Source organism: Zootoca vivipara, chromosome 13 (assembly GCF_963506605.1).
Source record: "Zootoca vivipara chromosome 13, rZooViv1.1, whole genome shotgun sequence".
Classification (NCBI taxonomy): domain Eukaryota; kingdom Metazoa; phylum Chordata; class Lepidosauria; order Squamata; family Lacertidae; genus Zootoca; species Zootoca vivipara.
This window is the reverse complement of record NC_083288.1, coordinates 26,698,144-26,715,590: the sequence shown is the minus strand read 5'-3', so window position 1 is coordinate 26,715,590 and position 17,447 is coordinate 26,698,144. Positions and strand designations below refer to the sequence as shown.

Genomic DNA, 17,447 nt, shown 5'->3' with positions numbered 1-17,447 from the left:
GGGAGAGAAAGGGGGGAATAAAAGGGGGCAGACAGCCAGGAAAAAAGCTTTAGCAATCACGCACTCCCCACACCATTGCACCCAATTGTGTTTTGACTCTACATGATTTTGGCTTTATGCCCTATCTCTAGAATGTAACCCCCATGTAAGCTGTGGGTCTACTGTATTTTATTTTTGTTCAGTTGCATTAATTATGTCTGTTTGTTTCTGTACCTATAGATTAGCATCTGCAAAGTTTATGTAAATATGCCTTTCTGTCCATTTTTAGTGTACAGTTTCCACCCTTTGTGTGTGTGTGGTGGTGGTGGGGTTTGCTAGTACCTATCCTAGTAGAAGTGGGTGGAGATTGACATTGTGACATTTTTGCCACAAGCTTTGCTGATGTTCTAAAGTTCATTACAACTGGGGCTAAGACTGTAACTGAGCTACTACTGTATAGAACAAGTTTTTATTTTAGGGGCAGACATTCTGTTAGCAATAATGTTACTTTTGTGGCAACTTTGTTGGCTCCCCAAAGCAGGGGTCGGCAAAGTCTACCTCACTTGGGCCAGTTCACTCCAGCAGAGATCCCTCTGTGGGCCGGATTGTGCATGTGGTGAGCCCGTGATTTCCGGCGTCTGTGCAGACACAATTTTCAGTGCCGTGGAAGCAAGTCCCCGCTCCGCGCTGCGCCAGTTTAGCACAGTGTGTCGGGACTTGCCAAGTGGGTGGCTCGGTTTGGGAGCAGCTCGTGGGCCGGTTAAACAACCCCCATGGGCCGCTTGTGGCCCATGGGCCTTAATTTGCCTACCCCTGCCCCAAAGCCTTTGAGATAAAATTACTGTATGTCTTGCTGTATTTGGTGATCCCTTATCTTGCAATCTCCAACACTTTCACTTAGTAGTGCAGTACATATCCAGTTCCACAGCAGGAATAGGAAATGGAATGTCACAGGGATAGGCTAGATAAAGGGATTCTTTAAAAAAGAAACTTTTCAATTTTTTTTCTTTCCTCCAAAGAGCTCAGGGCAGCATGCATGGTATTTTCCTCCTCATTTTATTCTTACAATCGTGTGAGGAAGTCAGTCCAGGAGATTGGTCCAATAAACATATGGCTGAGCAGAGATTTGAACAGAGGCCTCTCTGGTCTCTACTCTTCCGTTGCTAGTAAGGAGTTGTAGGATAGAGCAGAACTAGAACTACCGGTAATACTGGACTAAATTAGTGCTGATTAATCCCAAGAGACATGTATTGACCCATCTTTAATGGGAAACAAAGAACAGCTTTTAGAATGTTCATTCCCATGCCAGGCCACTTCATCAGTTATCTATGCCCCATTGTAGTCTTCACAGATCACTTCAACTGTAGAAAGTTAAATGTGTAAAAACAATTCTGTCTAACGAACAAAGCAAGAGCAATCTGTTTCTTAGATTGTTTTTTGTTTCTTTAGGCAAAATTATCCGTTTTTCAAAGAGCAGTTTCTTTCTCCTGCCGGAACTAATGTGCAAACGAAGGGGAAAAGCAATAGGCTTTTGGAGCAGAACATTGCAATATCATCTGGAATGGCTCAAGTCATACGCTGCCATAAGCATTATGGAAGCATGGTTGTGACTCTGCTCCAACTAAAGTCTAGATTCGCATTTTAGTATTTATTTAGTGGGTTTCTATCCTGCTTTTTTGAACTGAGTTCTCAAAGTGGCTTACAATGTAACAAAATGCAGTTAATACATTAAAAGCTCCACACCTTTGGGGGGGGGGGAGAACCAGTCTGGCTGATATCTTCATCCCTTTCTATCCATATGTTGGTTTTTTAGTTGTAATAAAATGGACAATGCTCTTAATCAAAGAAGATCAGGGAAGCAGAAGCAATGCACCTTAAATCAGTGTGTCAAGTTGATAGCTTAAAAATAAACAATTATTGCCTTATTCTGCCATTAAAAATGCAGTTCTGGAAAATAGATGTAGGTTAAGGGTAAGGCAGTTCAAATGATGTTTGTGGAAGCCTCACAAGCTATATATCAAACTGAGATTAGATTTTTTTTTTTATCTTCAAGAAAGAAAACAGAATCTCAAGAAGTCATTTCATGCTAGAATGCCAATTCACATAAAGTGTAATGAGCATCTCTAATTCTTCCAACTGTCTGTAAGAAAATTAAAGCATGCAAGTACATGTGTAGTTTGGTTTTTTTTAAATGAATTGGGAGCACAAAATTAGATCAGTGCCGATTATTCCTCAGTGCTATTGAGTACAGTACCAGCATTTTGCATCCACTTCTGGCCTGTCATATGCACAGAATTGTCCTATGAAAATTATCTGGTATTATGTTTATTATAATGGCACATGAGCTAGGAATAATGGTTAACTATGAGAAAGTGCTCAGATCCAGTTAAAGTTGGTTATGATTGACTAAGGTTGCAGATTGTTCTCAAAGGCTTCATACACTGTATTCACCTCACAGAGCTACAATTCCCAATGTGTTTAACCTATAGTTCCCAAGATTCTTTGGAGGAAGTCTTGTGCTTTAAATATACAGTATGTGGTGAACATGTGAAATGGGTCTAGTCTGAAACCAACTTGTTTTCTGGAAGCATTGCACTTGAAAGTTGGGATGGACAAATTTGACAGTTTCTGATCTGTCAGGGTTTTGTTTTTGTTAGCATGTTTTACCCATAATTTCATGCTATTTTTGCATTAATCCTCTCAAAATGCATATTTATTTATTTATGTTTGTGTGTGTTCTCAAAGTATATATTTAAATATGTATCCTGAGATAATTTTTAAATTGCTGAGGTGCATTGCAAGGTTTGGAGAAGTGTGAAATCCAATGGATTGCTGAATTCTGATCCACACAGTAGTCTGAGGTACTATATTTCTTATAATAATTTATGAAAACTGAATTCTTCTAGCATTCATATCTCAGAGGGGGAGCATGTCCTCAGTTCATTGTAACAAAAATGTTTTGTATGTATCTAATTCTTGCTGATTGGTCGTCATGACTGGTTGCTTGCATTATGTAGGCTTCCCGCCTCTCGCTTAGTGTTTTTGTGTTTTGTTCTATAAATTTCCAGTAATACAACTGTCTTGGGTGATTAATTATAATAATGGGTGATCTGGAAGACTGACAGATGATCAGCTAGACAATTAAATTATTCATTTGTATGTGTAGAGCACACAGTGGTGGGAGGCAGTAGTTGATGTATAGGAGCATATTTCAGAGCTGTGTGCATTCCCACACAAAATATAACTGCTATCTTGTAATTCAGATTTGGCCTTAAAGTACAACTATCAGTATGCTTCCCTTGTTCATGTATAAAATAACCACACACTCCAGTCTGTTCTATTTGAAGCCTAATATCAGTGAGGGGAGAGGATCCAGTAGTGCCAGGAAAGGCCCCTGTGGGCATAACTGCACTCACAGGTCCTAGAATGGAAATTGCACTCTGTGAGTATAACTTTCACTATCTGAGGGCCAAACTATATGTGATGCTAAATGTGTAGAAATGTATTAAGTACTAGGTGCTGTGCCTTTGTTTGCCATCTCTACCTTAACCCCAGTCCTCCTCAAAGCCATTTACCCTTCTCCATACGTCTCGCCAAACCTACCACCTTCCTTTGCCCCTTCCAAAGATAACCCAGCATGCCCAAGCTTCCTATGACAGCCACCTGATATTTTCCACACTCATACCCTTGCTGGGTTATGTTTGCATTTCTAACCTCTGCTGTGGTGATTTCCCTAACACCAGCATCCAGAACTATAGCTAGGACTGGCCAGAGGCATCGGGCAGCAGGAGGACATGACAGTGGAATGTCTTTGGGAGCAGGGAGGTGATGTTTTAAATATTTAAAATGGGTTTGGTATTTTTATATGTTGTTGATATATAATTTGTAATCCACTTTGTCTGTCTCTTTTTTGGGGGGTAAGAAAGGCAGTTATTCAATTAGTAACTGTGCAAATGGTTTATAATAATAAATGCAGATTCAGTGGTACCTCGGGTTAAGAACTTAATTTGTTCTGGAGGTCTGTTCTTAACCTGAAACTGTTCTTAACCTGAGGTACCATACCACTAATGGGGCCTCCCGCTGCCGCCGTGCAATTTCTGTTCTCATCCTGAAGCAAAGTTCTTAACCTGAGGTTACTATTTCTGGGTTAGACACTCATCTTTCCACTTCTGAGCAAGCAGCATTCTGACAGCTGTGGTCGCATACATGAACAGTCGCTTTTGCTTCTTTGGCACTTCCTCTCCTAAAATTCCTTGTATAAAAGCCTCTGGTTTTTTAACAAAAGTATTTTTAAACATTTTTTTCATTTCATTGTATATCATTTTTCAGAAGCTCTTTACCTTTTTACATGTCCACCATGTACCTTCTTTTTCTTTACATTTCCAACAGATATTAGATGAATTTTTATACATCTTAGTAAGCTATACTGGAGTTAAATACCATCTACACATAATTTTCATAGTTTTCTTTTAGTGAACTACATGCTGAAAATTTCTTTCCACAGCTTTTCCCATTATTCAAGTGGTATGTTATGCCCTATATACCTTGTGATCAGTGTATTATTACTGCCTTTACCTCTTCGTCTTTCATCTCCCATTCCAACAGTAGCTTGTACATTTTTTATAACAATTTCTCATTATTATCATCCAGTAATTCCTTTTCGAACTTTGAGAACTCCTTCCCAAAGCCCGTCTCTTTATCACTTCTAAATATGTCAATTAGTTGGAAATATTGTAACCAATCTTTTAACAGAGATTTTATATCATTATATTCCTTCATCTTTAATTTATAATCTGATTCTGTTAACAGATTTTTTTTATATGTTGGCCAATTGCCTTTCATATATCCTCGTAACTTTAATGTCTCCTGTGCACTTTCTTACTTACCCAGCTAACTAACATACTGAGTACAGTGAGAAAGCATGGTGTTGCACTCAAGGCATTAGACCAAGGTTAAATGGAACAGTTAATTTAAAGAGAATTTATTTTATTCTCAGATTTTAAAATGAAAACTTAAAACCTTTTTAAAATTTCAGCCTTCAAATTTAACAACTTCTCCTCTTGCATACGGTAGTTGTGAAATACATGATTGTTTTTAATTTGTTTGCTTCTGTCAATAGTATCCAGTAACATTCCATTTAAGAACGGCAAGAAGAGTGCCAAAATGATCATATGATATATATCATTACAGTGGTTTATTTTAAGCAGGCAATTCCTACCTCTTACCCCCATCTAACTTGAATGTCTTGTGAAATTAAGTGCACATTTAGTTTTATTCTTCTGTATCAAACTGGTATAAACTTTTGTAACATTTGTTGGAGGGAGTCCAGAAAGTATACCTTCTGATTTCCAAACATTTTTGTATCTGATTTAGGACATATTTTTAATTGCATAATAAATAACACTGCAGGAGACAGCATACAAAGTAGCAAAAAACTAGGGCTTGAGGATGCTATTAATTAGAAGGTGTAATTCTATATCTGTTGCTGGACTTTCACTTACGTTTGCAAACAGTGGATTGATATTATGCTTACACATCTGAAAAATGCATAGAAAACATGTGGGGGGGGGGAAGCTAGAACTTGTGTGAAACACAATGCCACGTCATGCAAAATTATACCATATCATGTAAAATTGGTGGTATTTTTATTTATTGTGAAAACATGCACCACTCCATTCCCAAAACTACCAGGGAAGTGTAGAGTTAGAATTTTCTATTTGTGCAAATTAATATGTTGTTGGTGATCACTTAAGTCACAATTATTAGCTACTTAAAATGATGTCTTTCTTCTTTCCACTACCTGAGGTTTCAGATTGCAAAATTGCTTGCTATCATAGTCATAAGCTAAATAGTGTCTCACTTTGGATTTACTTGAAACCAGGACTTCCCTATTACCTCCAGCATAGCTTCTAGAATCTATGCTGTAGATCAGAGGTCAGCAAACTTTTTCAGCAGGGGGCCGGTTCACTGTCCCTCAGACCTTGTGAGGGGGCCAGACTATATTGGGGGTGGGGGTGGGGAGAGAACAAATTCCTATGCCCCACAAATAACCCAGAAATGCATTTTAAATAAAAGCACACATTCTACTCATGTAAAAACAACAGGCAGGCCCCACAAATAACCCAGAGATGCATTTTAAATAAAAGGACACATTCTACTCATGTAAAAACGTGCTGATTACCAGACCGCCTGCGGGCCGGATTGAGAAGGCTATTGGGCCGGATCCGGCCCCCGGGCCTTAGTTTGCCTACCCATGTTGTAGATCAGGCATCCCCAAACTTCGGCCCTCCAGATGTTTTGGACTACAATTCCCATCATCCCTGACCACTGGTCCTGTTAGCTAGGGATCATGGGAGTTGTAGGCCAAAACATCTGGAGGGCCGCAGTTTGGGAGGCCTGCTGTAGATGGATAACTGGTAGCTCTTGGGCCTCATTGAGTCTTCTTGGGATTGGGAGAGTGTGGTACTGCTTCTTACCTCCCATGTGTTATGAATAATACTGACCCAAAGGCTTCTGCAGCATCACATCATCTCTCATTTCTGAATGAGCCATCTGTATCCTATACCATGGGAGGATGAATACTATGTAGAAAAAACTACTGGGGTTAGTGGTGAGAAAATGCTAAGACCTTATGGCTGGAGGAGTTCCTGCTCTAGAACACGAACGGAAGCCTGATCCAACCATCTACTAAACTAAAGAACCTGGCCTTTGGTACTCTTTGTGTGTGTGTGTGTGTGTGTGTGTGTGTATACAGCCTATTATGTCAGGTGTGAGGCAGATGAGTGTGGTTTGGGGGAAACTACTTCATGGGCTAAATGGGGAGAGCTGGTGGGCCAAATTTGGTCCACACACCAGAAGTTTCCTATCCTGGATCTTAAGGGTGCCAGTAGCAAAGACGGGTGATAATGATGTTTGCAGAGATCTGGTTGTTTGGTATGGATTTAGGTAGTCACAGTTTTGGAGTAAGATTGATGATGAGCACGTATTGCAAAGGAGGCAGGGAGCTACAGAAGAAGGCTTGCTTTTTAAATTTTACTGACATTCTGCAATAATCTACTCTTTCTTTTCAAATCACACCAAAACTTTATTGCTATGGTCAATAACCAGTACTCCTATTCATTTTCTAGATAACCTTTGTGACAAGATGACTGACCAGCACCAGGATTTCAATATGACAGATGACCATTTGGTGAGCCAAGCTAGATGGAACCAGACAGGTGAGCCCGATCGGGTGGGAGACAGGAAGAAGCTTCTTCCACAGGATGGAATCCAGGATGTTGGTTCACAGTTTGGAGAAAGGCTGTATGTGGGAATGCAGCCTGGAAGTATAAATGGGTTAAGGAAAGGTTAGTCATGAATCCTAGTCAAAGCTACTATTGTGCATGTTTATGCCACTTGCTGCCAGCTTTGCTGCTTAAATATCAGTTTACTAACAAGGAACTTAAATAATCACTGTTTAAGATGGATTTATTTATTTAGTCAATGTTCATACCACCCTTCATCCAAGGATTACAGGTTTACAATATGAAAGCACAAGAATACATAAAATAGTAACAAAAAACAACAATAACCACCCCACACAGTTTAAAACACCATATATTAATTAGTCAAAGGCCTGAGAGAAGAGGAATGTTTTTGTCTGGCACCTAAAGGTATGTAATGAAGACGCCAGGTGAGCCTTCCTGGGGAGAGCATTCCACAAATTGGGAGTCACCGGCTCACCGCAGAAAAGGCCCACTCTCGTGTTGCCACCCTCAAGACCTCTTGTGGAGAAGGTACACGAAGAAGGGCCTCAGATGATGATTGCGGGGTCTTGGTTGGTTCATATGAGAAGGGGCAGTCCTTGAAGTATTGTAGTCCAGAACCAAAGTGGTGCCACCAACCCCTAACTCAAGACAGCTGCTCCAGAAGGATACCATGGTCAATGGTATTGAAGCCCGCTGGGAGGTTGAGGAAAATTAACAAGGTCACATTTTTCTCATCTCTCTCCAACATAGATCATCACACAGGGTGAACAAAGCATTTTCTGTGCTGCAACCGGGACTAAACCTGGTTAGTGAACTGAGTTAAACTACAGTTGTCTGTTTTGGATGTAACAGGGAACTGCAGAATAAGCTAAACTTAAACGCAATGCAGCTTATTTGTTGGTTGAAAAGGGGGACAATAACGTATTTGTTATTATTTGATTGCAGTGTTCCCATTTTCAGAGCTTCTACAAAGTTGTTGTGTTATCTTTACACTAAGAGGCAAATCTTAAATCAAGAAATAGATTCACAGAGTATTTGTGAAATGTTACAGTAAAGATATTTACAAATTAACATATTTTTCTCCAAGCATCCTTGTCCCTTGAATATTATGTTAAACTCTGGTCTGGGCTACGTGTGACATGTCTCTGTGTAACGTAATGTATTTCTCTGTGCATGTATGTATTTGTGTGTCTTTCAGAGTTTGGAAAACTGTTTCTCTTAGACTGCACTTACTATGTGAAGAGATATATTCTAGAGTTACAAAAACACCATATTTTCTCTGTGGATTTTTTTTTTTACCAATGTAGTTGTCATTTTTCTGAAACCTTGAAGAATAGTTCTAGCACCCCCTCCCTAGATATCAGGGGTTACCTCTTCTTAGTGTGCATTCAGGTGTTTTGCATTGTTTCCTTCAGTGTTATCTGTAATACTGGTTGTTGAAAGCTTCAAGGAATATCAGTGCCACTACTCATCACTGAGCAAAGTTGATTAAGCCACCGTCCCATAGCACATCAAAAGTGGTATTGTGCATGCTTGCAAGTAAGCTCAACTCAGATCAGCGGGAGCATCCAAATACATTTCATACTGGATGGATAACAGAGTACAATCTTAAACCAACCAGTTTGTGTACCCAGAAGCAAGGAGTAAATTGGCATCAAGTGCCAGAGATATCTATAAACATAGTACAGTAGTATAAGAATTGAGGTTCGGTAATCTGTCAGTTGCCAGCCAGATGCTCCAAGGAATTCCAAAAGCAAAACTTTGAGGTAGTATTTATTTAATAGGTATAATGTAATCTGTTTGTGGAAATCATTTCCCCATAACCACCTGTTTTCATTAGCACTTCACTGTAGCATTATCTGGCACATGTGCAACTGCCGTACACTGACAGACCACTGATCCAACCAGCCCAGCATTGTCTACTGCAGCTCTCTGTGGTCCCAAGAGACCATTTGCTTACACAGGACCATTTGCATATGCTGCACCACACTAAACTATGAGTCCTCCCATTAACCCAGGACCCACACATACAAGTGAGATCTGCTGGGGTGAAGCTGCTCGGAATGGTTAATTCCTTTTAATTGCTGTGGAAGTTCTAGAGCAGGGTTGGGGGACCTGCCAGGTTTCCCCATTTGGGCTGCCAGGCTGTTTTCCCCAAACTATGTCCACCTGCCCCACACCTGATGTCATATGTGATGTCAGGTGTGCAGCAGGCAAAGATGTGGCCACAGAAATCAGGATTGAACTACGTGTGCATCTTGCTTGATTTGTGTGCACCAGCTTGGGATCCACCTCAGTGGTTTATTTTTCAGCTTTGCTTTTAGATGTTGCCAGGCTTCAATCATTTCCCCAGGAGATGATTAGTTATTATCAATAGTATTTCTTAGAGTGGTGAATGGCACTATTTAGAGGGAAGAAACTCCAATGAAAATCCTCATTATTACATATTTTTACATGGCTGTTTTATATATGGATGTTTTATGATGGCCTATATTCGTAATGCCTAATAAAGGTTTGGCGAAGTAAGTAGATTAGTTATTAATTCCCTATTCTTGTGATCATATGGAGAAAATTTCTTGGAGTATCATCTGTGCAACAGGTTGAAACTTCAGGAGTCTTCATGGAGGCATTCTGAGTTGCAGATACCAGATTATGGAATTACTTCTCCCTAGTTGAGCTTGATCTCTGCTGCCTTCTATAGTGCTTATCTCCTCCTCATGCAAGCCATGTTAATGCAAAGAGAGTCTAAAAAGACCCCCCCCCACTTTCTCACTAATTCTCACACTCACACATACTCTGCCTCCCTCTCTCTCACACACAATCCCTCCCAGTGTCAACTCTGGTGAAGAACATGGGACAATTGCAGCCTCTTAATCTTGGACAAAAACCTGTAACTTATCAAACTGCATCTCCCCCCTCTCAGCTGAGTTTGTGACAGTAACAATTATCTTTGGATTGCTAGACCTTTGAGGGCAGCCCCCATTTGCCTCAACTCTTTGTAATAAGACAGTGCTCTAGTGTCTGGAGCTTAGCTCACACAGTCAGTCCAAAGACCTATGGTTCTCATAACAGTGCACAACTTAAGAAGCAATGTCCTTTGTATAATGGAAAGTCCTTGCAACATTGTGGTGATAGCTAAGGAGTGAGTTTGCCACTCGGGATGAGGCAGACCTAATGACACGGTCAAGGATATAAGGAGGAACAAGGCATAAGGAATATAGCAGTGGATTTCTTGGTGAAAACACACACAGAAATGATTGGACACAGTATTAAACATATTTGGGAGGCTTGGCTCAGCCTTGACTTTTATACTCATGGTAGGATCTTTCCAGACTGATTTGTTATGGGACATAGCAGTAAAAGCCTGATGACTATTCTGTCCCTTACCCCCTATGAAATCAGTAATAATACCACAGGAAAGGCTCTTATTTGTGAGAGTTGGTTACAGCACCTGTCAGAAAATGTTTACCTTGGGGTACTGTGAGATTATTTACTGCTGAAGACTTTATCTCTAACTATTGTGAGAAGCCGCAGAAGAGAGTTGTAGAAATTAGTTTATAGCTAGCTCAAGCCAGTTTTAGAGTTGCTTAAATGAGCCTCTTCAAAAACAGTGTGCACTGTTGTATCCTCAGTGCCAAGCTTTTTTTTTTTGGTAAAAAAGCACCCAACAGAGAAATACAGCTGAGATCCCAATTGTGGGGGATGTTCCTGTTGATACCTAGGAAGAATAACAACCTGCTTTGTCTCTACTTACAACAGAAATAATAAGATGCAATAAAAACATACCTAGCCAGCAAATAAAACTTTTAACAACAGTAGCAGTAAAATATATAACATGAGCAGAAGGATTACATACCACTTATGGCAAGGCCAAGCTATACAGTACACCCTCAAAAGCCATAAAGCTTTCCTAAGCATGAATTCTTAATTCTGTGGTGGAAGACCAGCAAGCAGGAAACAAAAAGAACTTTCCTAGCCGGATATTCCAAAGTCTGGGCCTGACACAAGAAAAAGCCCACTGACTCCTTCAAACAAAATGTCTGTTTGAAAGCAAGGAAAGGTCTCTGTAGAGGACCTTTGTGTGTAGTCAGGCAAATACAGAAGGAAGTTACCCTTCACATATCCACTGTGCCCTTACGTAGTTACCTTTTTAATCTCCGAAAGAGCAGTAGATAGATATGACAGATATGTCATAATTAGTACATTTATCTGTCCTCTTCAATAGAACTCAAGATGGTGTTGCCAGGGAGGCTCCCACACAGGCACTGACTAGACATAGACTCGATCAGTTGCTGCATGAGGTGCCTTCAGGCCGTGATGTCTCCATAGCATCAGGACTATTAACCTCACAGCTAACCAGAGCTCAGGCTGCATTTTGGCTTAACTTCAGAACTACCTTGTTGTTTTCAATCCACTTCATTTTGAAATATCAAATCCTTGACCTTTTCATTTGGAGAAATATGCAGTATGTGGGAGCTTTCCTTCTGTTCCATACAGAAACTTCTTAATGATCTCCCTTAATGGAACTATTTAGTTGTTGGTGCAAATAGGAGGAGAAAGTGAGGGTATTCTTGCAGTCCTTTCTCCTTCCACCATTTGCACATATAAAGTACCCATTGACTTCTTCTTCAGCTGACTTTGCCTTCATGTATAGGCTCTGGGCATTACCTCCCAAACCACATGCACCACTACAAATATTTCCATGCTGTTGTGATTTGTATGCACGTCACCAATTTATTGTGATTGTCCAGAGCCACTTGGAATGCACTTAGCTGCAGGTAAGCAACTTCCATTTTCTCTGTGTGCAGTTTTGGTTCTCTTGGACTTAGAATTATGGGGTGGGGTCTAGAGTAACTTTTAGTTGTAACCGCAGCCTGCTTTAGTCTACTTCCTGGCTCATGATTCTTGTCCATTTCCAACATTCAGTCATTAGGGCTGCTTCCTGATACAGGGGAGAAAATCAAGTCATCTTTATATCATACAGGTATGAAGGAATTGATAAAAGTTCTGAAAAGTCTGTTATGCCAGCAAAGAGACTAAAAAAAAAAAGAGAGAGAGAGAGAGGTCCACATTAACACTTTCTCAAATTCTTCTCAGTAGAGACACTGCATGTTGCCCAAGCCCACATATCTAAGAACACCCCACATTCTTCCCCTCTTCAGCCAGTAACATCTTTTGGGAGACTAAAGAGGCTCATATCCTGAAGAAAATAGAGAATTATGTCCCCGAACGCTGCCACAATTCAAGCTCATTTTTGTCACTGTCCTTTATGCATAAATTGTAGGAGGTTGTGGATTCCTGCTCTTCTGGACACCTTATTACAAAAAGTAGATATCTACCGCTTGATTCTGAAAAGTGGGAATTGGCAAATTCCTGACAACAGTGACCAATTGTGGTGATGAATGACTTATTTACTTTTACAGAATAAATTGCTCTGAACATTTTGTTTGCTTATATAAAGAACACCTATTACTGTCGTGCTCTAGTATTTGGAAGTACACTTTCATGCAAAGCAAGGCATGGCCCACAAAATTCTTAAAATGGTAGTAGTAATGATCTAAACCTAGTACTGAAAGGAAAAAAAATCTGTCATCTTTGGACTTCTTGACTTTTTGCTTTCATTTTTGTTGTCAGTTGATGCACCTCACTGATCAGTTGCTTTTAACAGCTTCACCTTAGTTGCTTTGATGCTGCCACTGAAACTTGACTTTGGCGTTTTCTAGTCCTGCCTTTTCTTTCTAATGCCTGATATTTCTGCTAGCTGACGGTCACATATGCATGCACACTCTTTGCATTATGAAGATGAATTCAAGCACATTTTGCACCAAGGACAGGCCATACTCCAAAACTGATCTCCTTTTGCTGAGTGCTGAATGTGTGTATTTCCAGGCTCTCCCCTCCAGATACCAGTTGATGATGGATCTGATGAACCAGAGTCTGAGGCTTCTGATGCTAAGAGTACCCCAACTGTGGAAGGTGGGAACTCTTCGTCTCGTTACTTTGAAATTCACAGCAGTCAGCACTTTATTTTTTAGAAGTGCACCAATATCTTTCCCTCCCAAATAAGCAGAGACTTTCTTTGATTGTTGCTTCCAATTTTAAATTATCTGTATTTAGTTTTGACAGTTGCTGACACAAGAATCACTATACACAGGATAAACTGCATTCCTACTTTCTCAAACCCAGCATGTCTACGCTCAGCCAAATAATATATTCAAGGTCCTTGATAGGTTGTTAGATTTTGACATTCTTTTAACAATTATTATCCAGTAAGAAATTAAACAGAAAAACTCTGTTAGCAGGAAGGCCCTTTCCAGCCCACTGAAGAAAATTCAGACTGTAGCCACTTTCTCTTAAGGCTCTATACTACCGGTTTACCCCCAGTCATTGCCAAACTGGGCTTGATTTCATGAACTCTGGTCTTCCTACAGCATCTACACTGTAAATTTCTAAGCATAATAGGGATTTGTATTGTATGCAAGCTTAACTAGACTGCTGTCTTACATACTGCAAACCAACTGATGATGTACTAGTCATTTATGAGCTGAAAGAAATATTGTTCATTATTACATTATAATCTAGAAATCATTCTTGCGCTCTACAGGTGAGTGGATGGGTAGTTAAAAACCTACCGTACTTGCATGGTTAAGAGTAGAGTATACTGTTTGAAGTGGGATAAATTTCTACACTATAATTTAAAAGTTAGTCATGTAGCAGAATCCCAATTTCTCTCTCTCTAATTGTGCCACATTTGCCTGTTAACTTAAGCCCTTTATCTTATTGAAATACATGCAAAATTGCACCCTTGAGTGAAATTATTGTTCTCTCTTCTGTTCCTTGGCTAAACTGAGCACATTTGTAGCATAAGATTGTCCTGAATCTAGTGCAGGCATCCCCAAACTGCGGCCCTCCAGATGTTTTGGCGTACAACTCCCATGATCCCTAGCTAACAGGACCAGTGGTTGGGGAAGATGGGGATTGTAGTCCAAAACATCTGGAGGGCCGAAGTTTGGGGATGCCTGATCTAGTGCAATGGGAAAGTCATAGCTGAGGCTGGCCGAGTTACTCAACCTGATTTGGGAGTAGGCAAAATGTAGGTGACAAAAGTTGATAGAGGGGGAAAGCCAGGAAAATAATGCGAGTCAACTCTTGGCCAGAATGACTCAAGGTAACATGTAGTGTATGCATGTCCTTATTGGTATATTTAAAGCTACATTTCAAAAATATTGAAATGAAACTTGGTGGCATTTTTTGTGGGAGAGAGGGAGAATTAAATTATTTTTCTCTTTTGGGCTGGAAATGCTCTTGAAGATTCAGATATCCAAAGTGTTCTACACTTAATAACTACTTGTTCCATTAGATATTATTTTTTGGTAACATTGTAATCTGTGAAACCTGGCAAGTAGAATCTTTTAGATTGGGCATCTTGAAGAATCATTAAATCCATAAGGTAAGCAATTTTCTAAATGTTCTTTTGGCGACAACCAAATGCACACAATTTTGGCAACAAATATCTAAAGATTGAACAATACGCAAAACTGAAGCAAATTTATTTGTAACCATATCCTTAGAACATCATCAAACAGAAATATTTAGAAGGATATCAGACATTTTGAGCTCCTGGCATCAGTAGTGTTAGGGAAATCAACAAAAAGGGGAAAAGGTCTTATAAAAATCATTCACTCTGAAGATCTTTAGCTGAAGGAGGACAATGGATCTATGTGCCAGTCCTTTGAAAAGGGCCAAAATAGCTAACATAATAATAGTTTATCACTTGTTTGTTACTCTGGGTTCCTTTGGGAGCAAGGGCAGGATATAAATTTAATAAGCCAGTCAAGTCAACTTTGCTGTCCCTAGATCTCTTCTCTCAGAAAAAATGGAGGTAAAAGTTTTTTTTATAAAAACAACAACTCCTTGTACTCCCATTGTCTGTCTCATTGTTTGTCCTGTCTATGTTCTGTCTCTTGTCTTAGCTTGAGTGAAAAACGTGGGTTAAGGAGTTGGTAGTGGAGCATAAATGGTATACTCTGTAACTTGCCATGAGTGATAAGTCAAAGCCTTTAACACAGGCATCCCCAAACTGCGGCCCTCCAGATGTTTTGGCCTACAACTCCCATGATCCCTAGCTAACAGGACCAGTGGTCAGAGATGATGGGAATTGTAGTTCAAAACATCTGGAGGGCCGAAGTTTGGGGATGCCTGCTTTAACACCACTAACCTACCCAAGAAAACAGACACTGCACCTGCTTGGGAAGTTTCTGGTGTCATGTTTCATATTTCTGCCACCAGACTTAGTGGCCAACCCTCTGTTATTTGTATGGCCGCTTTCCTATTCTGATCACCCATAAACACAAACCTATGCCACATGTGCCAGGGCTCAATGTAGGTATCCCCTTTATCTGGAAGAAGCAAAAATGAGTCCATGAAAGTCTGCCACCTACAAACCTCTCGATGACTCCATGAGCTGACAAGTAAACATGGGGGTGAGGAGGACTATACATTTTAACTTCAAGGAGGTAGAATGAATTGAACAAGGGTCTTGGATGTGAGCTTCGGGTTCAAATTCCTTTTCAAGCTTGCAGTTTGTGTGGCTTTGAGCAATAATTAGTATGCAGATTTATATCCCAAACCTTTTAGGTTTAATTGGCTCTTGTTTCTGGATGCAAACCTCATCCTCATCTCATCTGAAGAAAGCATGGTACATGACTGCTTTTGAGTTGCCATCTTTTACAGCAGGCTTTTACTCCATTTTCTTAAAGTAGCTAATATCTGAAGAATTTTGTTTTACAGTGCTTTTAGATTGTCAGTTGCTTCATTTTGCCTTTTTGTTTTCAGATGCTACTGTTCCATTAGTGGAGGAGAGGGTGCATGAGAATCGAAATACGACTCGCCAGCATGCAGAGATACCTGAAGGAAATACAGGTGAGGCCTCTTAAAAATGGTATGAAGAAAAGATTGAAATAGGGCCTCTTCACACATGACCAAATTCCTTCCTGGTATGTTTAGTTTACATGTGCTTTGCATTAGTTATTCATAGCACACACACCTACAAATTACACTATTAAAGATCCATGTTGGAAGACATCTTCTCCTGTGTTTTAAGGGGAGATCTCAATATTTACACATGTGTGCACCATTTATAACTGATGCAAAATTTGTGTATTCTGTTTGTGTATATGTATGTATCATAGTTACATCCCCCTCTTACTTTATAAAGCTCTGAGTCAGTTTACATGATGCTTCAAATGATCAGGTGCACACTTGCTTAATTTGAGCACCATTGCTACAGCAGGGTCCTTCATGCCATTTACTGTTATGCATTCCCTGCTTCCCTGAGTGAGAAAAAGTACAGGGCAGGACTACAGAGTTTCATTTCTGAAATGAGAGAACACAATATACTTACAATGTGTCTGTAATTTTTGTTCTTCTTTGCAGTCACACAAGTGGGTTGTGTACCTATAGGGAGCAACATCTCAAAAAAAAAAGTGCTTCAGAAAGCAGGAGCTGGCCCTTGCTCTCTTTTCTTAAATGAGTGGACCTTAAGCTATGAATGAATCTCAGGAGACAGGCAAGTTCCTGTCCAGTTCTTTCTCGGTTGTTGCCTGAACAGCATCATAGAACATATTATCCTTTTGAGATTTTGGGACAGTTTTTTCTTACTTTTCTCTCAAAATTAATCCAGATAGTAGTTCAGTTTTCTGGTTACATTCAGTGTCAGACCCATAGAAACTAATAGACATGACTGACTTAGTTGAATGCAGCCCATTGAAATTAATAGACCTAAGTCCTACTTAAAATAGACCCACTGAAATGAGTGAATCAACTCTGAGTAGGACTAACATTGAGTACTACCCAGTGGGGCATTGGATACAACCACTTCTTTGTACACATTATCATTCCTTTCCTTTGTTCAGTGACTGCTAAGTTCCAACTTTCCTCCTGATTCACCTTACCCTAGGGCTGGCATTAACTAGGTGAGATACACAAAGTAGATTTGTGCTCTGTTGGTTTTATGTTCACTACGTAAGCATGCCTTCCCCCTTCATGGATCAATGCCTTGTCATGGCGAAGGGGCTTGAATAGCTCAGAGAAGCTATGAGCTATGCCATGCAGGGCCACCCAAGATGGACAGGTCATAGTGGAGAGTTTTGACTAAACGTGATCCACCTGGAGAAGGAACTGGCAAGCCACTCCAGTATCCCTGCCAAGAAAACTCCATGG

General features: G+C 40.1%; 1 protein-coding gene across 24 annotated transcripts in view; it reads left to right on the top strand.

Annotated features, from left to right (window-relative positions):
* MAPT (microtubule associated protein tau) overlaps positions 1 to 17,447 on the top strand; it is a 73,556-nt gene that overhangs the window by 12,607 nt on the left and 43,502 nt on the right. For 15 of the 24 annotated variants that reach the window (XR_004693764.2, XR_004693765.2, XM_035134926.2 and 12 more), the window contains exons 2-4: positions 7,107 to 7,325; positions 13,116 to 13,202; positions 16,062 to 16,148. Coding sequence is in view for 22 of the 24 variants with exons in the window: in XM_035134939.2 (XP_034990830.1) it covers positions 7,107 to 7,325; positions 13,116 to 13,202; positions 16,062 to 16,148 (393 nt within the window). In the remaining 2 variants the exon portion in view is untranslated. The remainder of the gene's footprint in view (positions 1 to 7,106; positions 7,326 to 13,115; positions 13,203 to 16,061; positions 16,149 to 17,447) is intronic. The other 9 variants (XM_035134931.2, XM_035134943.2, XM_035134940.2 and 6 more) reach the window with 3 other exon arrangements.